Consider the following 26564-nt stretch of genomic DNA (forward strand, 5'->3'; position numbering starts at 1 on the left):
TCAGTTTAGATTATTTTGGCCTCGCAACAGATAGGAGGATGGCCTTACATGACAGAACATAAGTGTTCGGCTGCATTGTGGGATAGGATCTGTCCACCATGACTACATTCAAATAACAATATTTAAGGATACCAAACTTGACACTTTTATTTACATAATAAACTACATATGTAAACCCTACTTAGTAATACTAATTACTTTTTACTAATTACGCAAATAAACACTCATCCAGAGTGACTTGCAGAAGTGCTTTTGATTTCCAGGAATCTTTGGGCCTCTTCACACTGGCTGCACTAAACACACTAGAGGTCAATGAGTAATCCATCCAGGACAAAAGGTCCCAGCCCACATCACTTCTCCTTCACTGACACATTCTTCGGTCATTGTCCAGGACCATGACATCACCACATCTGTCAGTCAGATTCACATAGCGAGGGCACTACCAAGACAAGTCCTTCAAAGACGGTGATGACTCTTCAAGCGCTTAGTGATCCCACTATTGAAATCACAATGATTACACATTCCTTCAGTCACATGTGATTCTATAGATCAAACCAAAGGCAAGCCTGGGTGGTAACATGTCCTAATTTAGCGCACATGAATGGAGAAGTGAAAAGTGAAGGAATGAGGTATCTGAAATACATCGAAGCATGTGACTTTAAAAACAGCAAAACAACAAACAATAATTTCAGCAGAAATTATCAAAATACCTATTTTCTGAGTAATAAAGCATTTTGGCTAACCTGGTCACAACTTGCTGTTGCCAGCTGGTAGCATTGAGGCTAATATATACAATAGTGAAGGAAATGGAAAAATAATGAAAACCTTACTTTTTTTTGGTTTAAGGGAAAAAAATGTGGGGCTTCCATAATAAATAACGATATTAGAACTTTAGTGTCCCGCTCATTTATACAGTATTAAAAAATTCAAGTAATGAACTCTTGGCCAGCTTAGCACAGCTGTTATCTGAAAGCCGTTCCAGGTGACTATATCGTAAAGCTGACTGAGAAAATGCCTGTACATCTAGAACATCTACATTTTGTCACAATGAAGAAGGGTCCCTTACTCTACACTGGCTGTCTAGTGACGACTGAGGCCCTCTTCCTAAGCAGGAAACAGACTCTGTGTTCACTGCACTATTCCGGCTAAACATTCACAGCTGCTTCCCTGTGAACTGAACAGCAGGCTGCTGCTGGGTCACTATGTCCTTCCTGCTCTCTTCACCATTAAGTCCTCTCCACCCTCCACTCTACACCCCTCACTACTCAAGACAGACCAGACAAACATGTTCTCTTATACACATAATAAACATTTGAGAAGTTTATAGACTCTAGAAAGACACAACCATGACTGTAGGAGTGCACATCTGTACATTCAGCACTCTGACAGACCTTAGGATGTGTCCTTTTCTCTCAAAGAAGCACAGCTTAGTTACAAACAGTGTCCAAACACAGTAGATCAGAGAAAATTTATATTAGTATATGTGTTTCTAAAAGTAATGAAAATATCATCAGAGAAACATCTAGAGAGTTAAGTGAGCTTTGGTTAGTGGAGGTGTGGCCAGTGGGGTAAAGTCTGTCTGTTTGTTTGCAAACCAGAATTTTTATGGTCCTTAATGTGCAAAACGTCACGAAGCCTGAATGATTTCCCGGTCCTGGTTACTACTGAGTAAGCAATTGGGCAATAAACATTTACTAGACAGTTGAAGGAAGGAATTCTCAAAACTGACACTCATCCAGGACCATTGAAAGTTACAAAAGCATAAAATAAAATTGCAATGACAAGCCAAAAGTAAAGGGACAGGGACTAGTATCATGTGTCATGACTTTGACCATATCCCATGGAAGTATAAGTGTGTATGTGTGGTCACCTGCATTGAATGTGGAACTCATTTCTGCATCGTTCTGAGTCATTTGTCTATGTGTGTGGACAATTCACGCCAGAAACAACCGGTCACCATCATTATCACCCACTGCTTTGTCGGCTGTAGATGCTAATGCTTGCACTTCTACCTTTAAAAATGTAAAGTTCCATCCACCTGGCACCCACTATTAGGCCTGGCTTCATCTTAAACTCTCTCACAAGTTAACACCTTACAACATATACATATGTTGCCTTTCCGAAGCCATTCCTTCAGGTAGCACTTTATGACCGATTTCCATAATGCTATGCTGTGAAGTGACTTGGAATAATGTGTGCAATTAAGTGTAAATATGTAGGAATCCCAAATTGTACAGCAAACATGTATTGAAGGAGAATTCTGGGCAGTGTGTAATATGGGGGTGGGCAATTTTTGAGATAACACTACTCTTGGCAAAATGACAAAACTTATTTTTCAGGAATATACTACTGTAACAAAATAAACATTCAGGTTTTATTCATTTATTACTTAAATATAATGTAATATAATAAGAGTATCAAGCATAAAAAAAGGTTATTGTAAGCATTTTGTAAACTGTACCTTAAGACCCTGAATCTAAATTAAAAATAATTTCAAAGAAAAAAAAAAAAAAAAAATCTACCAAGAAACTAAAGTGAAACATATATTTAATTCAATGTATCCCAACTTTGGGAAAATGCAGGACACATGATTGTTTTTGATTCCATGGAAGGAGAGGGACAAAAAATTCCACACACCCAATCTCAAACAGTCGTCTCAGGACAAATCAGTATGTTTCCACAGCTTTGTTATGACTTTTCTCTGGCATGTTCACCAAAGAAAAGAATGGTGTTTACACACCGAAGTCCGGTACAACACACACTCCAGGTCTTCAACTGTAGGAGGGCTGTGGTAAACTGTGTTAATATTATATGATTTAGCTACAGGTTTGTGACTTTCCATTAAAGCAGAAAACGTCCCAGTATATGCAGGTGTTTGAGAAAGAGGAACTTACTTTAGTAAGGTAATAGACAGTCTGCTGGAAAGTAAACATAATGACTTCTTCTAGGACAGTCATGGCCTCCTCACAGGCAGTGCGTGTAGACAGGATTTGAGAATTTAATTCTACAGAAAGAAAGAAACATAACAAATCAAGCAAATTCTCCCCAAATACAAACTTCTGCAAAATCCACTTAAGATTTTGATCATTTGAACAGCATTGTTATTACCAGCGGACTAAACAACAAACAATGTGAACAACAAAAGTGAGTTGAGCAAAAAACATATAAATAAAAACCTTTGCTCTGATTGTATTCATCTTGCTGCGTCCAGGGCAGAAGCATGGGCACCTCATGCTGGATGAAGTGCAGCAACTCAATAGAATTGGCCATCCAAAATACCAGTGGCTGCAAACCAGGGATCAGTTCTTCCATGCCCAGCAGATGCACCTCCTCTGGATCTGGCTGCATGACCCCAGATCCACTGTGGAGCAAAGAGAATATTTATTGTATATTCAGCATTCTGGGTAAATAGAAATTCATGACAGTAGAAAACTATATAAATAGTGTGGTGTATAATATTCAAATATCAATGTCAAGAAGATTTCAGAAAGCTTTTATTTTCTTCTTGATCAAATACAGACAAAGCAAAAGACATGGGATAAAGGTATTTAAACTGATTATACAATGCTGCCTTAGAGGACTGCCGTGGAATGCCTACACCTGTATAAGTTATGAGGTGTTTTCGTGAAGGTGAGGCTGTTCAGCATGCTCATGGCAAGGCAACATGAACTATTCAGGTTTGGCCACTAGGGCTGATGGTGGATGTCCAATTGATGGGACAGCATGACAGAAGTTGTACCTCCGTAATAGTCATTACAGAAGGAATTACCATTCAAAGTGTACAGCGCAGTGGGTGGTAATGATTGTGACAAACAGCAGACAGACAACTGTGGCAGAAATCATATAAAGATTAAGTCATTGTTCATCTTCATTGTTCATCTTCCACAGAATAAGGCCAAACTCATGTGACACAATGGTAGTTCCTATCCCATGAATTTTGGACAGTGTATTGTTGCATCTCTGCTTTATCTACACCGTCAAACCATTTGCAGCAACACTTAAGCCTATAACGCAACAGTAAACATATAAGGGAAGAGGGCTGGTGGACAGCTGTGCCACAGTTTCACACGCTTAATTTATCTACCAGTCCATGAGTCCGTGCTCACAAACTGATAGAAAGGGACAAGAGAATGTGGTTTAAATCTTTTGACACATTAAAGCAGCTAAATAATTTAACTTCCGTACTTATCTTTGATTTCCATCAACAATGAGCATGCTGAATCAAAGGGAGTTAAAACCATATATCCACTGAAGTTTTTTTTATTCTGAGGGCTTCCTTTTCAGTTGTTAGTCTTTTCACCTTTGCCACAATATGGAGAGAAGTGGTTTAAAACCAGGATGTAGTGTGGCTGGGCAATTGTCCATGAAAAAAACTGCCAACTCCAACATATCACAGCAAGATGTCTTCTGAAGCAGCTCTTTGCTGGTAGACTAATTTAGTACAGGGACACTCAGCTGCAGCTGACACTGCTCATATGTCTAGGTGTATTTTAAGAGTATAAAGATAGGATTTTCTTTTGCAATTTTGCCTTTTTTAACTTGACAGAAGGTCAACTTAGTTTTAAAAAACAATGTTTTTATTAAATTTGCGTTTTATTTATTTAGGATATTTTATCACTCCGTCTAGTTTTAATCTGAGTTATAATAGTCAGATTATTATTAATTATTATTATAATATATAATTATTCTTAATATTAACTTGTTAATTAAACAATCAAAATAATTGTATACTATTTATACTATGGCATTTACCCTACTATTCGCTTTTTGTTTTGCTCACATACCGGTACCAAAAGCTTTCAAATTTAGACAGACACATTCTACTTTACACAAACTTTCAGTAAATTCTTCATTACATACTTCCATTCATGGTTGGCTGTCTGCAATATTTATGTAGGATATTTAAACATTTTTTATTATAATTTTACTGTCTAAATATATATGTTCACTGTTCTTTAAAAATAATGGGAAAATGACAGATGTTCCAAACACCTAAAATGTTTGTATTCCTAGTAAATGTATTTTTATGCTATCTTTATATTTATGGTATTAAATGACCATACATGCCAAGACAATAATATTGTTTACAGAATCATTTCTGGAACAATATATCATCCAAAAAATGTGTTTAGCATGGTAGGTCCACCTGTGCTGAACTTATCCCTCATTAAGAACATTTTTCTCTCACTAATGCTATTTAAGGGTCATGTGAAATCAAGTCAGAAGAGAAAATTTCTCACGAGTCTGGTTGAAGTGCTGCAAGCTCTTTTGTTCTCTCCTGTGAAGGAAACAGAAACAAACATTCTTGTTAAAAGATACTTCTCGTAAAGTGGGTCGGAGACTTTACACGTGCCTTTGGTAACAGATTATAACATTCCACATTGTTATAATAAACTCTGAGAATGCTGCATAAAAAAACATGATAAGATATATAAATTGTACCAGTACATAAATATCCCTAAGTAATTTTAATAAGTGATTACTCACCCACATGGTGAGCTGGATCTGGTTGGCAGTTCGCAGTAACAGCTTGCGGAATAGTGCCATCTCAAAACTGGTGACAGAGTGCTGGATGCACAGACAGAGCAAGAAAGCTGGAATCAGTTTGGGTTCCTTTCCTCCTGGGTCCACCATGGTGAGGATCTTCTCTAGCACCTGGTCTTCTTGGTGCTGGTGGTAGAAAACAGAGAGGACCCTGCCCTCAAGGTCCCTCCAGTTGGATGCCATTCTCCTATGGGTCCTGGGTCTTCTTACAGTGGAACCACAGGTTTTACAAGATGAGTCTTCAGCTGGCGGACACAGACTGGCCATCCAGGATGGCGCTTTCTGGGCATCAGGGGCTGTAGGATCCTTAAACAAGAAAAGGTAGTGCTGGCCAAGACCTACCAGGTCGCCTGGGAAAAGCTCAGCCTCGTCCTTAATTGGAATACCATTGCGGGTGACAAAAGCTTCGTTGAGAGGTTGGATTAGGGTAAGAGTCCTCTTGCTGCCCTCAGGCTGAGGACTGGTAGGGTCTAAACGGCGCACACAGCAGTGCTGTGGTAGCACGTCAGGTGCATAGAGCACCACATCTAACTTCAACCGCTCCATATCTTCAATAGGATCACTGCAGCAGCCAAACATACAGCTGTTACTGCTCATCAGGTAGATCACAAAGTCCTGTAGGAGATAAGAACATAATAATAGAAAAAATAATTCAGGTGCAATCAAAACAAAATGGCTGCACACAATACCAACATTGACAGAGCAATGAGAAATTAGGTTAAATTCTATTTATACTATGGCACGTATAAGTTACACTGGTCTTAGTTCCCTGTGTTATTCACAACCAAAGTCTTTAAATTTAGACTAAAAACATTTTCCACACCAAGTTATCCCTCCATTACAGACCAACATATATGATGGTTGGGTGCTGGTGCTTGCCTACCCTCTCGATCAGGTTCTCCCCACTGTTAAAACTCAACAGTGTTCGCCACAACTCATTTCCATACTCTTTTTTTCTATTTCTTTCCCAAGTATACAGTTGACCTGTGCCTACTGTTCTGTGTCCTAGTGCTGCCTAACCAGACTCTCTGTTACACTGCTGCCTATTGTAATGCTGTGGATATTACTGTTTAACTTGTAGGATCATTATCACTCACTCATATTCACATAACACATGATGTGCTGTCACGTTAGTCATAACTCTTCATGATCTCACTCTTTCTGTCTAGTTATTCTTGTTGTTCTACTATTTCTGGTTAACCAGAGCAGGATGGGTTCCTGTTTTGCATCCGAATTCCTTCCTTCCAGTTTCTTTCTTTTAATCTGCGGAAGCTTTACCTTCTTGCCCTGTTGCCTCTGGCTTGCTGAGACACCTGAACCCAGATCTCAAAGAGCTAAAGCTGCTTTGTGACATTGGTTGTTTAAGGACTAAAATATAACATATGAATAGAGTTTATTCAATAAATCAGGAAATTCATCAATGGTTCCCACAACTTTCCAAAAAAAACGGAGCAATGGCTAACCAGTTGTTCCTAAGAAACTCTTTGTTCTAAAAGAAGGGTCTTTGGGGATTTGCTGTAGTGACTGGCATATCGCTGTACTAATCTGTTAATTTAAAATAATCTCTTCCTGAGCAATGACTATGGCTTCAAATCCTTTTACCTGAAAACTCACTCTTCACTTGTCTGCAAAAAGAAAAAAAAAACCACAGAAATATGATCCATCATCCACTGACAGCAGAAGTACCACAGAAAGACAACTGAAGCCAACAATCTAAAGACGAGTGCAGAAGATTCTGTACTGATTACAGCTTTGTCCTGCCTCAGCTGACCTCAGTCTAAGTGCACATGGCGGAGCTCTACCTGCACAAATTACAGCACTGTGGGCAGCCTCATCCCTCTGGAATGTTAACTCCTGTTTACAGTGTCATTAACCTTAAGACAATCCTCACACACTATCAAAACAACCAGCAGACTCTTATTGCTTTCTTAGCGTAGAAGGAAGCACTGATATTACCCTATGACGAATTCAATGACAAGGTCAAATAAATACACATGGTGGTAAACCTGAAAATATGATGTTATCAATAACTGCTGCGTTAAAAAGTAACTCAGACTGTCTGTGCTGCAGGTCAGGCAGCAGTGGGTTTCCCAGTGCTGCAAATGTCCCCACCCTGCCCCAATAAAAAAAAAAAAAAACACAAACAAAACACACACACACACACACACACTGCATACTCAGCAGCATTCACAATCAAGAACAAACAGGGCTGGAGCAGTTTCCAGTGCCTGAAAATGGACGTGGCCTGTCAATGTATGTATAAAAAAAAAAAAGGAATGTTTCCAAAAAGGATGCACCGTAAAATGTTTTTTGGTCAAAATTCAAACTAAATATAATGAAAACTATGTCTGTATTTAGAACGCTTTTATTTATTATTTATTACTCCAGTTTATTAATCATTTAATAAATAAATATTATATAGTTTATTTTTGTCTCGCTTCTTAAAACATTAAGCAATTAAAGCAGTGCTATCCTAATCGCGTATTTACTTCAGCAGTGTTATTCTGGTCATACATTTAGCTACCTTAGGAGTGCAATTTACTCATAAAATTTACCTCAGTAGCGATATTTCACCAATAAATGTACCTTGTTACCCAAGTCACATGAGTGTCATTTACACAAAGAAATGCAGTCAGTCTTTTAGTATATTAGAGCTAAGTTAAGGTTTTAGCTGGAAAACAGACAGTTTGTGAAGAGGTATTAAGCTGATACATAATGCTTTATCTTTGTGGAAGCAGAAACCTGCTGCTTAAAAAAACCCTAATGTTAGAGGAATCAATACAATATTAACAGTGAAAGTGTTATTCTCCACGAATAAATCACTCCATATGCCAACACAATCAAGAAAGGAGCTTAAGATTACAGTGTACTGAACCACTTCTATTTTTTGCTTTACTCTTATCACAGAAACAGAAAGTAGAATTGGTGCATATCTGTTTGTGGTGAGAACAAAGCGTGTTCGCGCACATGCTTCGTGCGTCCATCTATTTTCCCTCTCCGAAGCCTTTAATCTGTTAAAACTCAGCGTGAGACCTGACATGTACTGAGCGTTCCTTTCACAAGTTCCGCCAGAAGACACACACTTAACTTGGCCTGCATGTGTGTGGACAGAGCTCTTGGCAGTGCCTATGTTGATTCTAGCTCTGCTTTCCACCCCTGAGTGACGGGTCAAATCCCAGAGGCCCAGAGATCACCTGTCTCCCTCGTGGCTGTCTGTCTACCTCAATCCACTCAGACAAGGGCTAATCCAGCACGAAGCTCCCTCCCACAGTGTCGCTCCACACGTACCACACACCACTATAGCTGACCAACAGCTCCTCAGGGTTCTCTTTACCAGGCTAAAAGCCTTAGTTTAATTAATGTCCTTAACGTATAATCAACACTATTATATAAGAGTACATTTGCAGGCCGTTTACAGGTACGCAGATAGAAGACCATCCTCATTTACCTTGTGGAACTGTAAATTGATTAAAGCTAGGCAATTAAACCAATTACAGAGAGATTATTATAGTGTAGAATTATATCACTGCCTAGTGGGCTGCTGCTACAGAAGTACAAAACTAATAGTGTGTTAACATTTTTCACCAAACAAACAGGCCGAGGCAAGTCTTTTTCCATTTTCAAACAAAGTATGCAGTATTCAGATTAGCTTAAAGTGTGAACACAATGTGAACCAAACACATCTAAAGGGACCAAACACACAACATAACACAAATGGTTGTTATAGGCATTCTTGCAATTTTCTTGCACATGCCTTTAGTTTAGCAGGGCTGTGTCCACAATACAAACTACAACACTACATAGTGTTTAAAAAGAATCAAATTCATGTGGAAGCTTAGATGTAAGCAGCCACAAAAAAATTATATTATTGCAGATTTATGTTTAATGCCAATTAAAAAATAACTAGATGTACAGCATCAAAGTTGTCGCAGGTTAATGGGTTGATTTTTTGCCCTTTATCATACGTGTGTTATACATCTTTGCCCCTTTCTCCTCATTTTTGTTTGATTGAAATAGGTCAGTGTGAATGCAAAGCAAACCAGCACTAAAAAGTATCATTAAAACAATACTTCTTTTTCCTGCCTGGTTTTGATCAATGGAACCAAACTAGTAAAATTAAGTGAACATACACCCTAAAAGAACCTGCAAGTGCAACGATTAACAATTATTTTTCTTCATATACAGTATACAAACAAGAAGAAACAGCAAATAGTAGCAAACAAGCTGTACTTTAGGTAGGCAGACTAGCCTTACTTGTCTGTGGCTGTATCCCTGGAGCAGGAGGAAGTAGGGAAAATCGAAGGGCGGGTGGATGGAGAACTGTGTAGTGTTGTCATCGCTGCTTTCCGTCTCTTCTTTTTCCATGCTGAGGCAGCGGGCCTCTGCGTCGGCCTCAGCCTCTGGGTCCTCCTGCAGTGCCACTGCTTTACTGACCTTGCAAGCTTCTTTGCCCATAGCAGACACATCCATGTCACTCAGACTTCTCCAAATGCCAAGATTGTCCATCTCACCGTAACTCCCATCCACGAAGAGTGAAGTGACGCGTGAGCGCACTTTCTGCATCTTCCGAACCTGGGCATTGAGACCTGAGGTGCGAGAGCGGGGAAGTTAGGAAAGGGCATATGTTTATACCCACAAAGTGGGAACAAAAGACCCCTACAGGTGCTGGAAATAATAGTGGCACTTTTACAGTAGAATCTCATCTAATGAGATCTATGTATCTATGCATCAGGAAATAACTAAATGTGTGTAATTAGAACCGGTAAAGAAACAACAATAAACAAACTAAAGCCCACTTTACATTTAATGTAGCTCTCTGTGACTGTGCCAGTTTTTCTTTCCGATAAACCTCATTAATTCACTTCCACAGCTTGGAAGAATAACGAGTGAAAAAGGCAGGAAATGCATAAAACAAAAGTTGTTCACATCCATTTAATACCACCCATGGCTTCATGGAACTGACGTAACACAAACACCATTCAGCTTAGCCTGGGGGCCATTAAGCACTGTGGAATGTTCAGAGGCCAAGCTTTCACACCCGACAGTTCTCTGGGCGTTATCAGCTGTGGAAGTGGGCGTTTGTCCACATTGTTCTGCCTGGAGAAGGCAGTGGCAGGGCCGAGTCTCCACCAGGGAACCCTGAGAAAGCCCGAAGCCCTCTGCCAAAGTCAACAGGGTCACACATTCTCCAGAGTGCAGGAAACAAGCTTAGATGGAAAGAAAAATAAGCGGGTGCTTGGACATGCTGTAGGTGCTCCAGCACAATGGGAAAGCCCAGCATGAGAAATTAATGGCACTATTAAAGCACACTTAGGATGATTCAAAGCTACATACATTTAATTAAAAGAAAATGATATTATAACCCCATAACTTTCTCTGGTCGTGAAAAGCCACGTTAATTAAGGCAGATTACCTGCAGTGATTGTGTCTTTGTCTTTGGCACTTCGCTCTTCAACACTGCTCCTTTTCTGGATCTCAAACCGTCTAGAGAACCCTTCTTTGGGTTTCCAAAGTGACTGCAGCATGAGGGGCTTCTCATTTTCGCCAACAACCCGAAGGCACTCTGTCTTCCATTGGTGGTCCGTCCCTGTTTGGCCAATGACATCGCAGAGCACATAAGCTTCTGGATCTTCCTTTTCAAGGCAGTATCTGCAAAGCACCAGCAAACACCAACACAATGATAAGACAATCTGCTCTGACTTGGTGACATCAAAAAGGTAAAGAAAGGCAGTTTTTAAAGGATATTAGCCTTTTTATTATTGCTATTATTAAAGAGATAATATCTTACCTCTCCAGAGCTTCTTTAACTAGCTCCTTTGCACTGGACCGAGTCGTAGCCAACACACTTTTGTAATTGGCCCCTTGGCAGATGTCACTGCCGAATATTTTTAGGATGCCTGGAGCAGAGAGCTGGCTGGACAGCTCAGATGGGTCGTCAGCTACCTGCAAGTCTCCTGACAGTTGTCTGACCCCCTGGCCCAGCCCACTGTCTCGCAGAAGAGGACTCCGGTTAAACACAGTGGTCAACCTGTTGTTGTGTCGACGGATCTTGCTTTTGGCTGGCTGCCTGACGCCAGTGCTCTCCATGGATCGAGTAGTCATATCAGATGCGTTGGATCTGAGGGACAGAGAAAGAGGATGAGAGGTGGGGATAACCTTTAAGATGTATCGCGGCTGTGCTCTTCTGCACACTGTCCATCTACAGGACAATAAGGACAGTATTCTTTTAAAAGCATTCCATAGACAGTGAACCAAAGACAGATTCCCTGGGCCCATGAGCAGACCTTTTATACTTGAAAGAGGATTTTGTTATACTGGCCAATACTGAAAGAAAAAAATATATAGTAGAGAGTTTGAGCACACAGCTCAGTTAACAGAGTAACGATGAAGAGTAATGGTTCCAGGGTGGTCAGAGTAAGTGGTCTGAAAATCTGAATAAGCATATTATGTTCTGAGCATTTAAAAGGCTTACTTATTTATTTATATTTTTATCAAACTAAAGTAATAGTTTATGTGGCACAGAACATTATGCCAACATTATGGCATTATCCATATGCTCAGATACTTAACAAGCTTATTCTATGTATGTATTCTATGTACCTTTTAATTCTCACAACCATTATTTAAAAATTATTCATTATTTAGTAACTACAACAAATCCTTTGGTAACTGTTATAAAACTGCTGAGTAACTGAATTTAAAGAAGGGCCCATGTGACAGATTTTTAAAAGGGTTACTAGAGATATGTAATTTGAGTTTTTATCGGTAGGTAATTGAGTTTCCAAGTAAAGACTGAGTTACAGAAATATGTAATTTAGAGTTTACTAGTAACAACAGAGTTGGAGAGAGAGATGCAATTTTATTTTTTTCGCAGTATGTCATTTTGTGTTAACCAGTCAAATCTGAGTTACAGATATAAGTAATTTGAGTTTACCAGGAACAACTGAGCCATATAGATATTTAATTTTGAGTTTACTAGTAACAGCTGAGCTTCAGAAATATGCAATTTGATTTCACCAGTAACAACTGCGTTACAGAGATATGTAATTTGAGTTAACAGGGAACAACTGAGTTAGAGACATCTCATGCGTTTTACCAGTAAAACCGAATTAGAGACATGTACTTTGAGTTCACTGAGTTAATGTTAACTAATTAGTAAAATTTAGTTACAAATTTATGCAACGTTAATTTTGACCCGACCAGTAAAAACTGAGGTATGGTTTGTACACCTGGTGTAATTTTGAAATAATGGAGAAAGACTTACTGTAGAGATCCATTGCTAGATTTTCTCCCCAGCTTCGCGAGGCTTTTTTTGGGGGAGCGGATCAATAATCCGACGGGAAAGCCCAGGGCTTGTTTGGTGATTTGGTTGCTTCTTTCTTCTGAGATCATTTTCTTCAAGAAAAATCTCAGCAGCTGGTAACTTTAAAACTACAACGTGGAGTTAGAAGTTTCTGGACTGTGGTAGCTGGACAATCAGTAAACTAGCTATTAGGGTTAACTACATTATCTGTAAAACCAAGGACCGTTAGATTCGCCTAATAACTAATTATTCATCTCAACACCGCTGTTTAGGATAAATTCCAGTTCTGTTTCTGAGGATTTCTCCATGTCGACTTTAGTCGTTAAAAGTCGTTTTCTCAGCCACATCCTAACTAACGCTGACTGAGAGAAATACGCTATTTCTCTAACGGGCGACTCATTTAATTTACATATCCCGTAAAGTTACCGAGTTCTTCTCCTCAAACTACCCAAACCAATACTGAACAAAGTCAGAAACAGCCGTTTGTCGACAGTTTTAACTCGGATAAGCTCGTTAACTAACTGTTAATCTATCGTGTGAACCGCGGGCAGTTTTCCGTTAAGAGAGCGAGAGACTGGAGCTCGAGCTGCTGCTGCTGCTGCGCGTGAACCTGTTTGAAAAGTTGCTCGCGCAGCGGGCTGCTGCCGTTACGTCATTTCGGAGGAGGAGACTGTAGTGCTGAAGGAACAGCTTTACACCCACAAAACCTGGACTGAGAGACAGACACACTGACAGACAGATGGACATAGATACATAGACGGACAGAAAGACAGACATAAAGAGAAACAGAGATGGACACACGGATACATAAAAAGAGAAACACATAGACAGAATCACAAACAGAGAGAGAGAGAGAGAGAGAGAGAGAGAAACAGACACACAAAGAGAAACACATACACAGATACATAGAAAGAGAAACACAGACAGACACACACAGACGGATAGAGACACAGATAGATAGATAGATACACACAGACATACAGATAGACAAACATATAAACGCAGAGACACAGAGACGCAGATAGACCCACACAGATACAGACAGACACAAATAGACACAGACAGATGATTGAGATGGATATATAAACAGACTGACATAGGTAGGTAGATAGAAAAGACAAAAGAAGACAGATACATTGACAAATGACAGAAAAATAATCTAGATAGATATATAAACAGATAGACATAAGCCATGGGTAGGTAGGAAGGTAAGTAGATAGACTGACAGAGAGAAAAAAAGATACGTAAAAAATGACAGAGAAACAAATGATCGAGATGAATATATAAACGGACAGAAAAACACGTTACAGCACAGATAGATAGAAAGATAGATAGATAGACAGACAAAGAATGACAGAATGAGACAGAGATAGATACATAGAGAGACAGACAGATGATAAAAGATGATTGATAGATATAGCACACACGATAGTTAAATAGATATATCATAGATAATAGATAGTCATATTGATAGATTAACAGATAATATTGTGCCAAAGTGTCAGGCCACCGTCAATAGCAGGTGAAGTGTCTGTGCATTGTAAATGTTTAGTGAAGTGCTGTAGACAGTGTCTGAAGAGTAATTTGAATGTCCTGTGAGTGAATTCAGTGATGGGACTACACAGAGACCACATGTTGCGTAATGTTAACTGTTGAATCTTGGGATTGGGATGTGTGTGCGGAAAGGGGAAGGGTGGGGAAGGATATCCCCTGACCTTGGTCTGAAAGAACTTTCCAAAATAATCACTAAAAAAGTAATAAATTACTGTTTACATCACTTAGTCATAATCAAGAAGTTTTCACATCCATACTGTTATCTTAAACAGTTTAAGATGACATCCCACCACTACATACACACACACACACACAAAACATACACGTGTTAAGCTAAAGTGTCGCATGTAAAGTACGCCATCTATTGTCAATACATTATAACTACATTTTGGAGACTTCAGTAAATCATTATCCATATGCATATAAAAACTAAGAAAAATGCTATAAAACAATAAAGCAGATCTCTTCTTTACAAAATTTGTAATAGATTTAGAAGCATTGTTTTATTATATTTGCTTCTGTGCTGATGACTCTTTCTGTATGGTCATATTTTATCAATGACTAACAATTGGTCATTTATCTATAGTTACATTTCAAAAATAAAGCATCTAGTTACAGAAATATACTGCTTCATTTTACTATACATGCTACCTTCTGACACTTTTACTTAGGTTGTTATAGTCGACTTTGACAAAGTTTTACATCTCTGCCCTAAACAACCACACCCCCACTCAGAGGAGGGGAATATTAAGTTGATCTAATTGACAATATAGCCAGTTAAAATGTATTTTAAAAATCCATCTGTGGTCAGAAGTCACATATGAGTGAGTAGAATTGCCTGTGACCTCCCAAGAACACATAAAAAAACATTAAAATATTCTAATGAGAATGTGTTCCAGTATCTAGCGATGCTAAATAATTTGCAGTTTGCAAAGATTCTGTATCTGGTGTTTTTTGACTGAGTTAACACATGCTACCCATTATTCATTCATTAGTGTGGTTCTGTAGTGTCCTAGCAAGTGGGTGGGAACTGGAAATAATCAAAGTGGGAAGAGAACTGAAGGGGAAAATAATTCACATTCCTTTTCAAGCTCTTACGTGATTCTCAAACTTGGCATTTCCCAGCACATTTGTGTTTTCCCTTCTCCCACACATCTGATACAACATATCAGCTAATTAACAGGGGAAATGCTAACCCCGAGCTGACAAGGAATAATGTAACATTCCATTTGAACTTTTAATGTAGGAAATTTTAAGTGGAATTTACTGGAACGCACAAGTTGGAGTTCCTGCTCAGAAAGTTGGGAAAGGTCCGCCAACCTGAGGTTCAGAATCCAAGATGGCTGCTTTTACAGTTTATGAACACTATTATTTGTATGTAATTAAACCTGTCTTGCACACAGAACTGTGCAGCTTCATGGCCTAATCCTATTTTAATCTGTACCACTACCCTTTGTTTTTGAGCAGAACTGTTACAATAGGAAGGGGTAAAATTCTCCTCCTGAGAATCGGGACAACCCTTCAAGAACCTGTAGGTGACCCTGCTGGGCTCTTGTGATAACAGAAAGTTCAACGTATATCTTCAGAAGGGGGGCAAGTGGTGCAAAATACATTTAATATTGTCCATTCCTTAATTCCTCTGTGATAGGGAGCTGAAATTATCATTGAATTTATTTTTTCATTCCATCGTAAATGCTGCAGCATCTGCTGTCAGTTGCATTATTTAAGGTGGAAGTAAAATTATGGGAAAGTTAAAAAGGATAAGGCCTTTATCTGTCCAAATGATAACCTGAGACAGAAAAAGAAGGAAATATATTGGCTGAATAAGCCAATGTAAGCAACAGTCAACTCAGTTCTGGTGAACTCCTCTGGAATCATTTTAAAATAACGTAAAAGTATTTGAAGGTTTAACTGGAACACTATCCACTCAGGTGTGAAATAATTCCCAACTCTGATATCCGACACCCAAGATAAAAGAGTAAAAAAAAGCACAGGCTTAACAAAAGCTCATTTTCCTTGATCAAATTCAAAATTATTAAATCAACACAACACTTCCAAGTGAATTCATTTTAACTTTTTATTCAAGACAAAAATACAGGATTTTTAAAATATGAACAAAACGAAAATCCACTTTTCTAACCTAAAAGTGATCAAACATTTGGGATATAGCTTACAGAGAGGGGAGAAATTATGAAAGCTAAGCAATGGAGCCCTGTTAGGGCCTCAGTCCAAAACACTGTACAGTACGCTCCAAAACTGCTGTTCTGATTCTAAAATGTGAAGTGAGACCCAACTGCACAAAGCAAACGTCACAGGTACTTTTCATTAAATGCATACTAACAGAAATAAGAATGGACCTTCATATACTTAAAGGCTCTTATGCTCATAACAGTTTTAAGTATGAAGGAACAGAAACATGGTAAAAAGAAGGTCCTGTGAAACTGCTGGAAAGGGGCAACAGAACCATTTTACATTTACTCCTTTATTTTATCTTATTTAGGCCACTACATCTGTGGTTCACCTTGTTTTAAGCAGCGGAGTTGACATGTTGAAGGTCAGGGGTCTTCAGTTCTTCCTCACTCAGCTGTTCCAGCGCCCCTGACGTGCACAAATGGTCAGAGACACACAATTAGTGACTGAAATCCCATTTGTTCGCAGTTACACAAGTCATTTGCTGTACACAGAAACAGGAAAAATAAAAACTCCCTTATGTTTATGGTCACTCAAGTAACTTGAACTATATTACAGTAAAAATTTAACAGGTATATGAGGAAGATAAACTATTCAGTAACTGGTACTGTCACTGCTGTGCCAATTACTATTCAAAAGCACGATTAGACAGTAATTAGCACAGCAGTGACAATTTGGCTGCAGAAAGACATTTCCTCATTTCCTCCCTCTTCATCCGGCCTAACCACAAAGAACACAGACTGTCAGTGACCATTTAGTTGGACAATTAAAAGGTTTAAGGAAAAACACATAGCAAAACCTTAGAACCATAAAAATCTATCTGTAATGGACTTATGTCTTACTGTTTTTTGTCCTGTAAGAGTAACCCGCTTGATATCCCCTTGTCTAAAATGTCTTTTGTTTCTTGGGAAAATATGGGGCAAAAAGAGGATAATATATTTTAAAATATATTATTAGTTAAATTATTAGTTTTTAAGGCACCAACTAGGCTAATTTCTATCATTTAAAGCACCAAATATATGAAATTATCATATTACATATGTTTTCCAGACCTACCAACCTAACAAACTAGGTAATTGAAAAACTGTACAAACAAAGTAAAGAAACTTATGCAGATGTGACAAATCACATTTGTCATTGGTCACTGATTTGACAAGCAATCAGGGACAGTAACACCTGATTAAAGTGCTAATATTATCCTTTGACTATGGGATATCAACCGGGTTCACCTGTAAATCCCACCAACTATCTTTCAACTTCTGTTTAATTACAGTAGGCAATTTCAAAAAACAACCAAAAAAATAAAAATAAAAGCCTGAGGATCTTAATCATAACTGAAAAAGAAATTTCAAAAGAAACCAAAAAACATCAAGCTCTGAAAACACGTTCACAGGCAACAGCATTCAAATGGATGTGGGTAGAGAAAGGAGTACCTTGGGTGAGTACCTGCACAGTTTGACAGTATCCTTGATTTTTAAATTGGCTTTTCATGGGGTCGCTCACAACACCAACGCTGTGTGAGGTATGGAAGTCAGCTGCAATAATTCATTAACCCTACACTTCCATCATTCCAATGCTATCGGCTCTCGACTTTAAGAACAGACTGCATTAAAGTGCAAGGCAAGGAAGCACACATCCAAGAAACTGGAGAACAGAATCAATACTGACTGCAGTTTTATATCAACTTTAAAAGAAAAAAATAAAAATAAACTCCTTGCAGGAATAACCTCGAGACATTACAAATACAGCTTAAACTGCTGTGTGCTTATATATGTTGAGGCATACATAGGCACACCATTATTTTATATGTTCAATGTATCAAATAAACACCACAGCATGGTTAACAGTTGAGGTTCAGATAGTAAAGGCAGAGGCAGGAGGAAAAAAATAATAATTAAAAAACTTAAAATTTGGAAGAGAACTTGTCTAAGAGACAAACGTGTATGACCGATACAAAACAAAGTACCTCCAGGCATGTTTTTCAGGACTACACTGGCTTTTCCCTCTGGGTTTGTGTTTCATTCTACCTTCTTCTGTTTCAGCCTCTAGTTCCATCTTCAGTGCATACTTACGATGCACTATTAAAAAACAGGAAGAAAAATCACAGACATAACTGAAAGAAAAAGGGGGGAGGGAGAGGGGAGGGGGGAAGGAGCCAAGCTGGAGGGGGAGAGTGCACTTACCTGGAGCTGATCTGAGGTCCTATCAGATCAGTTTTAATTGGACTGAGTGTCACCTTCAGAATGGAGGTCTTCGGTGGTGCCATTCACCTCTGCTTTGGGAGGCTCTGCCTCCATGGACTCGGACTTTAGGGGCTCGCTGGGCCGCTCGTCACCTGAGCCTTTCCCACTACTTTTCTTGTCTTCCGAGTTCTTATGATCTGAGAAGACCATGCAGATGTCACACAAGTAGTAAGGAAACATCCCATGCTACATAGCAGTTTTCTGGGGGGAAAAAATATATATATATAACAATGTATTATTTAACTTACCTTTATCTCTGTTAGATCTGTCTTTCTCCTTGTCCCTATCCCTTTCCCTGTCCCGGCTTCGGCTGCGATGTCGATGGCTCTTGCGCTCAGAGCTGCGGGATCTCCTCTTCTCCCTGCTGCGGGAACGCCTCTTCCTGTCTGATCGTTCCCTGCTGCGCCTCCTCTCCCGGTCACGACTCCTACAGACAGCATAGCAAGACAACAGCACACATTATATAATCATTATGTGTGTTTAAAACAAACAATATCAACCACCAAAACAGTATTTACTAAGAATATTTACAATATTCCTCATCATGAGACTTACATAAAGGGCATTTGCTCTGGGGTTGGGAAAACTAATTACAGCTAAATAACAAGACCAAGCCGAATCCCATCTCTCCCTTTACAGGGAAGAACAGGGAGGTATGAGAATCACTGGCAGCACAAGCAACCAAAGAAACACACGAATGAAAGTATTTTCCTTGCATAAAAAAAGATCTACTTTAGTGCGTTTCAGTAGCTAGCTAACTAACTTTTATGTTCTACCTTAAACAGAGCAACAGACTACAGAGGCTGTAAAATTTAAGGTGGCTCACAGCAGAATTAAGGAATGGACCATAATAATTAACTGCTTCTTCACCTGCCCCCTTTCTGAAGACATATGATGTTCTAAAGTTAACTAGCAGGTATATAGCTGAACTTTAGTGCTCCACTACTATAGCAATATCTGCATTGGGTGTTTGAAGGGCTGTCCCAATTCTTAGGGAGAGGATTTCACCCCTTTTCCTTCTAACTCTGTTCCAAGGGGAAGGGTTACACTCGAAAACATGGGTTAGGGGTACAAAAGAGAAATAGGATGGGGCCCAAGTGTGTTTTTTGGAAAACATTGCATTGGTTTTATACCTTAGGTTGACCTGTATAGAGCCAGCATAGTGCATTTAGCCATGATCTGATGGAGAATTCTAACAAATCACAGTTGTGTAAAATTTATTGTTGCCTAAACTGCACAGACATTGAACGTCTTACGAGTCACTGACAGACAACGTAACTGATTATGAAAACTTTAATTTGCAAACTACCCTTCAACAGGGGTGGTGTCACAAACTACGCTTTCACAGTAAATAATTAAGTTAATGAGGACTAGACTTTGATGACTCATGAGCGTTCATACCTGCTCCGCTTCCTCTCCCGTTCCTTGCTCCTACTCCTCCTCCTGTCCCGTGAGCGGCTCCTGCGGCGGTCCGATGCCCGACTGGAGTGGCGACTGTTGGAGTGGCTTCGCCTGCTTCGTCTTTCGCGCTCCCGCTCTCTCTCCCTGTCCCGGTCACGCTCGCGTTCACGTTCTCGCTCTCTCTCACGCTCTTTCTCCCTCTCTCGCTCCCGTTCCTTTTCTCGCTGCTCCTCCTCTTCCTTACGTCTCTTCTCACGTTCTTCCCTCTCTCGCTCCCGGTCTTCCCTCTCCTTCTCTCTCTTAGTCCGATCGTCTTTTTCTGGGTCCTCTGAGCGCCGGCGAAGTTTCTCCTGCAGAATTTCAGCAAATATTAAGATTTTTACAAATTTTACAAATACAATTTTAGGAACACTTTAATGCATTTCATAAATTCATGACTTTCATCCCAGCAAAAAGAGACAGGATTCATACTCACTTTGAGCTCCTCCACAGTCGACTTGATTTTAGCATAGCCCATATGCTGCTTGCCCATTAGATGGTCATCCACTCTGGACTGAGCATCGCCAACAATAAGGAAAGCACCACACACCTCACAAACCTCCATCTGCTTCTCCTGAGCAGCAAAGCTCTCAATTGTCTAGAAGTCCACACAAACAATTTAAAGCCATTAATCCTCCAGTCTGAAACTGAACTGCAGTCAACATTACACCAACCACTGAACCATTTAATTTTGTATTCAGCTGCAGGTTGTTATGCCATTTGACACTCTGGGTCTGTTTTTAATGGCATTAAATAAAACTAGTTAATAAACATGTGCCTTAGTCATATTCTGTGTAACCCAGTATGTTTTTTTTGTCCTGTTTACTTTTTTTTTCCCCCCAGCTTAAGAGGCACTCTTCCCTTAATAGTAAAGAATGTTAACCTAGTATGCCCATCGATAGTTAAACTACTGTGTCAATGTACACGGGTTAATGTGGACAGTATCTTTCTTTACCATCTGGTGTGCCCTTTCATTCACTGCGAGACTGCAGTGGCCTGGAATGTTGAAGGCTAAAGAACGACGCATGACTTCAGTGGCCTTTTGGCAAAAGATAAATTACACTTGTCAAAACATTGTAGCAAGGAAATGTATAACTCACAGAAGGTGTTGAGCTGAGCTCCTCCCTCTCTTCCTTTAGCTGCTCCACAAGCTTCATCATGCCTTGAGCTTCCTCTACACGACCCTCTGATCCCAGCTCTTCAATCTGGGGACACAACAAATCAATACAAAACATAATGGTAATTTGTGGCTTATTGCTTTGCATTACATGCTGGAAGAAGTTCAATCAATTTGTTGTTCAGTATAAATCAAAACTGTGCTAGCAAGCCTCACAGAAAAACTGATCAAATAATTCATGCAATTGGTTTACAGCCCAGTCAGATATCACAGGCTGCATAATATGCCAAAATTTACACAAAACTGACGCGTTTGCTATTGGTGGCAATATTGATATTAGCCGATATAATAGCATGTCAGATCATATTCAGGATTACAGCAGCTGTGTGTAAGGCTCATTTCAGGGCTCAAACAGTGTGCTTGTTTAACCACAAGGTGGAATCAAAGAGATGGCTCACAGTTAAAGATGCTCATGTGTATGCATGCCTCCATGCATGTCTCCTCCAACATTGTTTGTTTAAACGGTCAGTTTAATGTTTAAGACTAACATCTCATGGCGGAAGCAGAGTACAGAAAATGGCAAATGGTGTAAATGGTGAAAAGCACAATACTGCATTTTTTTCTTATGTGTCCAATTCCAAAAAGCAAAGTATATTTAATCTTGAGAGACCTGCACAAAAATGCATTCAAGATGTATTATATTAAAGATGCATTCAATTACACCCTTGATCATTATCAGCGATGGAGCAATCATAACAAAATATTATCAGCTTTGTGGTATGGGCCCCAGAAACAGATTGGTCCATCTCCATGTTGAGATAGTATGCCACTCATGCACTGCACTAATGAACTTCTGAAACACTGTACATAAGGGTACCTGAATTACAAGTTCTTCAATCTTCTCCGTGAGCACCTGGGCTTTTTCCTCATTCTTCCCAGATGGGCCAGGTCCCTACCAGTACAGGAAAGTGTAAGCATGAATTGTGGCACAACATACCAATATTTTTCAAAAAAAAAAAAATAAATAAGATACCATTGAAACTATGAACACACAAATAGGTTCTGCAAATACTTAACATGCATCAATAGTAAACGCTAATTAAATAGTAATTAAATCTGATTGTAAGTGAAAATGTTAGTTCATTCACATACTCCAGAGTTCTGCTGTGCCTGTGAAAGTGCCAGTCTGGCATGGCCTCTTCGGATCCTGCGCTCCACCTCAGCCAGAAGGCTCTGGAGGTATCTCAAGAAGTCTCTTTCATAGCCTTCCTTCATGAAACGGGAGCTCTTCTCATACCTGCCAAACATATGACCATGTTTTTCAAACTCTGGAACAAATCCACCACAAAGCAAAGACTATTGCTCTAAGGTACAAGAGTATTGTTTACTTACAGTTTTCTCAAGTTTTCATCATGAATCTTTTCACAAGGACCTATCAATATAAAAGCAAAAAGTTATGACGTTTACAAAATATGTTAGTGTACAAAATACTGCTATTAAATTATATTCTGCAGAGCAGAACAACAAAACGTACCCAAGTCGGAACGTGTGTTGGTAAACAATTCAGCAGGGCAAAAGCCACACAGATAATACTTGCAGACCTGCAACAAGGGTAAAAAAGAAGGTCAGAGTTGTCTCCTGAAGTTTAAAACAAAGCAACATGTATTATTGTACTAATTACAATCATTTTTACATTTATCTTGTAAACAACATGTTTCCAATTCCTAGATCAGATCAAGTCAAAAATCACAAACATAAATTAGAGTTGGATTGTAGCTCAGTAATTAGATTTCTTAGTATTTGTATACACATTTTACTCTGATTGAATTCTAATCTGTAATTAGAACTAGGGGTGGGCAATATGGCTCTAAAATAATATCACAATATTTTATGGTATTTTCACGATAGCGATACTTTTGACGATATGACAAAACACTGAATTAGAAAAATATATTTAGAATTTTATTGTTGCATGCAATATGATATGGCTAACTGAGATATTTAAAAAAATCAGATTTGTAACAGTAGTCAAAAATCCAGAATGTCATGATACTTGTAATGCACTCCAAATATCTCCATGTATCCATATTAAAGTAAAATAAATGATACTGGATATATATTATGTCTCTAGTAGATATATAATAGGAAATGAGAACAGTGTGAATTTTTCTTTTGCTAAAAATGGCAAAAAAGTAGTACTCTGATGTGATAATTAGGTAATTAGTGGTGGGTGATATAGCACAATATTTCAGGGTACAATATCGTTCACGATATTAACTTTTTTTGGCGATATTTTCATGTACGATACGATATGGCACACCCCTAATTAGAACACATGTTTAAAGTAAACTCTTGCAGATTACAACAGCTGTTGCAAGATGAAGTTAAAAAATAATAATAATAAAAGAAAAACAGGCAGCACTGAACATGCAGTTCGGAATTCCCATGTTTGCAGCAGCTCTTGCGTCAGTGCCATTAGCAGCACTGTGGTTGCTTAGGAAACCAACAAAAGCTGTTACAACCAGAAATTGTCCTACCAGACACCCTGTTTTATATACTAGTGCATCTCCAAAAATTAGAACATCATTAAAAAATTACATTATTTCAGTAATTCAGTTAAAAATGTGAAACTCATATTATACATATGTATTACACACCGTGATCTATTTTAAAACATTTATTTATTTTATTGTTGATTATTATGGCTAACAGCCAACAAAAAAACAAAAATCTGTCTCACAGAAAATTATAATATTATATAAGACCAAGCTGCTTAATGTCTAGTGTAAAGTTTCTACAATCAGTGATGGTTTGGAGACTATATATAGTCATACTGTCCAGCCCTAGTTCCTATGACACAAAACACATTTTATTGCAGAATGATGTACTGAAATGCCAATTATATGTTTTAAGAGAGAATTAACAAATGGAAATATGGTTATATTAAGATACTTTTAATACTTTAGAAAAAAATCTAAATAAGTTCTATGAGTAATCAACTGAACAAAATAATGTTCAGAATTTGCCATCTCTTCTAGTTTGTATTAAAGCTAATACTGGTTTGTGTGTGGTGATATTTTAACTAATCATGCTAATAATGTAGTGGCTCAACTAACGTACCTAAATAAATACCGGTATGCTAGCTAGTATTTATTAAATATTTGAGAAAGTGCTTGAAAACCCACTCCGGGATTTTGCTCGAACTGTCTGAGCTGCAGCAGCGCAGGAATTAGAGAAAAACCCGAGGTGGATTTTCAAGTACGTTCGCAAGCTACGTTGAGGAACTGGATCTGGATTCAAAGAAAACCAGCATGTTACTGGCTTGCAACTATAGCTAACAGCTAGATTAGCTAACTCTAACTAGCTTATATTTCGTTAATTTAGCAAAACCTGGATGGACCTAAAATCGAAATGCGTATTTCTAAAGGAACTTAGTACCGATAATGTAACATCCCTCACTTTAATATCCACAAGAAATCCCAAAACAACGTTAATAAAGTAGTGGTTATCAATGTGCTAATGCTAGCACGCTAAGCTAAGCTAACGCTTTCTGGCCAGACTCACCGTCTCATGGTCCCAGCGGACGTTACAGCGCTTTTCATCGGGGGCCAAGTTCCTATCTCGGCCCATTAACTCGTCGAGGAGCTGGGCGGCGGACAGCATGGTGCCTTTTAATTCTTTACGACCAGAAAGGAGCGCTTCTTCTCTCTCATTTACAGAAAGAACCCGACGTTCTCGGGATTCCGTTGCAGTGACAAAATGGCAGCTCTGGTCCTCCGCAACAGAGAGCGCTGAAACAAACCGAGCGCAGGCCGAGGATAGTGCAGGGTGTGCCGCCTACTGGTCTGGAGTGAGACACCCCCCTGCTTAAAATACTGAAAATTATAAATAAGTTAAAAACAAGAAAGAAAGGCACCGAGCTGCATTTTAAAAATTAGTTTATTTATATTTTAGCAATTTTTGATGTATTTTGTTGAAATAATTAAACTCTCCCCTCCAAATACTGTAGCCAACTGAAAAGTGAAAATTAGATAGATAGATAGATAGATAGATAGATAGATAGATAGATAGATAGATAGATAGATAGATAGATAGATAGATAGATAGATGCCCCACAATCTGAATATCAGGGGAAAAATAGAAAATAACATTTTGCATCTCGTAACATTGGTTTACAACCAGACTTTTGTTACAAGATGCAAACATTTAACAATTTGAAATTTGTACGGTTTTTTTACCCAAAATTTAGATTGTGAGGAGCAGAAATGAAAGACTGTGGAAAAAAAGCTTTTTACAGCTAATTGTTTGTTCTCAATTTAACCTCAAATGGTCAGAAATGAAATTGGGAGGCTTAACTGGGTCCCAGTAAAAACACATTTACAAACCCATTTAGAGCCCAATCCCACCAACCCCACCTAGCCCACGATCCACCATGTGAGCCCCTCATTAAAATGTTAGCTGGGTTACAGAGCACCTCATAAAGCTGGCTCATTAAGCTTCCTGACACACTAAAATGTGCACAAGGGGGCGCTGTTGAACAGCTTAATGAATATACCTCACGAATCATGTTTAATTATAGACAAGAATATTCTGGCAGTTTTGGGCTCTGAACTCAGTTTTTCTGAACTGTTCTTTTTCTAGGGCATTCCTTTTAAATGGAAAACAAAACAAGAATGTATCTGTGTCTTTAATGAATATTTTATTATTAATATCTCACTTGTACTGTTAAATATTTTACTAGCAATCAGCTTTGCAATATTGCTTTGGCTCTTAACGAAAAGATTTTTTAAAATATAATGTTTACATAATTTATAAAATAATTGTACGGTTTCAGTTGGTGTTTCAAATCCAACCATAGCTGCGGTAGAAAATAACACATTGACATTTCCGAGAATCTATGACAGGCAACTCAAAAGACTGTGAAACATTTATTTGTCCAGAACCTTGTCCATCAAATCCTGGTGCTTAGCAGATATGTAAATGATAACAGGTGTGGGTCTTTAAACCACAAGGTATAAAGGCAAAAATGTATGCTATTTTGGGTAGTGTACCTCTTGGTAAGAGATCATTGACATACTTCAAGACATTTACCTTGACTGCTATGAACTGTAACTATATTGTCTTTAACAACAAATTTAGCAACAGGTTCCATTCGGGATTCAATAATGGTCAG

General features: G+C 38.7%; 2 protein-coding genes across 2 annotated transcripts in view; both read right to left on the reverse strand.

Moving 5' to 3' along the window:
* si:ch73-281f12.4 (RA_Radil_like and Myo5p-like_CBD_Rasip1 domain-containing protein) overlaps positions 1-15168 on the reverse strand; it is a 33803-nt gene extending 18635 nt beyond the window's left edge. Inside the window, exons 1-8 of the mRNA XM_022673578.2 lie at positions 12809-15168; positions 11333-11662; positions 10958-11193; positions 9799-10130; positions 5488-6159; positions 5241-5278; positions 3177-3361; positions 2895-3004 (exon numbers count right to left, since the gene is read on the reverse strand). Of these exons, the coding sequence (XP_022529299.2) occupies positions 2895-3004; positions 3177-3361; positions 5241-5278; positions 5488-6159; positions 9799-10130; positions 10958-11193; positions 11333-11662; positions 12809-12936 (2031 nt within the window). The 5' untranslated portion in view covers positions 12937-15168. The remainder of the gene's footprint in view (positions 1-2894; positions 3005-3176; positions 3362-5240; positions 5279-5487; positions 6160-9798; positions 10131-10957; positions 11194-11332; positions 11663-12808) is intronic.
* Positions 15169-16464: 1296 nt separating this feature from the next.
* On the reverse strand, positions 16465-25179 carry luc7l3 (LUC7-like 3 pre-mRNA splicing factor). Its single transcript, XM_007234898.4, has 11 exons — positions 24956-25179; positions 22926-22992; positions 22784-22823; positions 22544-22688; positions 22269-22343; positions 21375-21479; positions 20711-20872; positions 20236-20585; positions 19083-19261; positions 18775-18971; positions 16465-16999 (listed from the first exon to the last, which is right to left on the reverse strand). Exons 1-10 carry the CDS (start codon positions 25052-25054, stop codon positions 18808-18810), a joined length of 1386 nt encoding a protein of 461 aa, XP_007234960.2. The 5' UTR covers positions 25055-25179; the 3' UTR covers positions 16465-16999; positions 18775-18807.
* Between the last annotated feature and the right edge of the window lie 1385 nt (positions 25180-26564).

This window comes from Astyanax mexicanus, chromosome 19, assembly GCF_023375975.1.
Source record: "Astyanax mexicanus isolate ESR-SI-001 chromosome 19, AstMex3_surface, whole genome shotgun sequence".
NCBI lineage: Eukaryota > Metazoa > Chordata > Actinopteri > Characiformes > Acestrorhamphidae > Astyanax > Astyanax mexicanus.

What these genes read in the sequence shown, in the direction of transcription:
- luc7l3 (XM_007234898.4), bottom strand. Translation starts at nt 25,054, where the DNA reads ATGCTGTCCGCCGCCCAGCTCCTCGACGAGTTAATGGGCCGAGATAGG. An exon ending in TTGAAGAACTTGTAATTCAG is followed by an intron (nt 21,480 to 22,268) that starts GTACCCTTATGT and finishes TTGTGTCCCCAG; the next exon opens with ATTGAAGAGCTGGGATCAGA. An exon ending in CGGGAGAGGAAGCGGAGCAG is followed by an intron (nt 19,262 to 20,235) that starts GTATGAACGCTC and finishes TGCTGTCTGTAG; the next exon opens with GAGTCGTGACCGGGAGAGGA.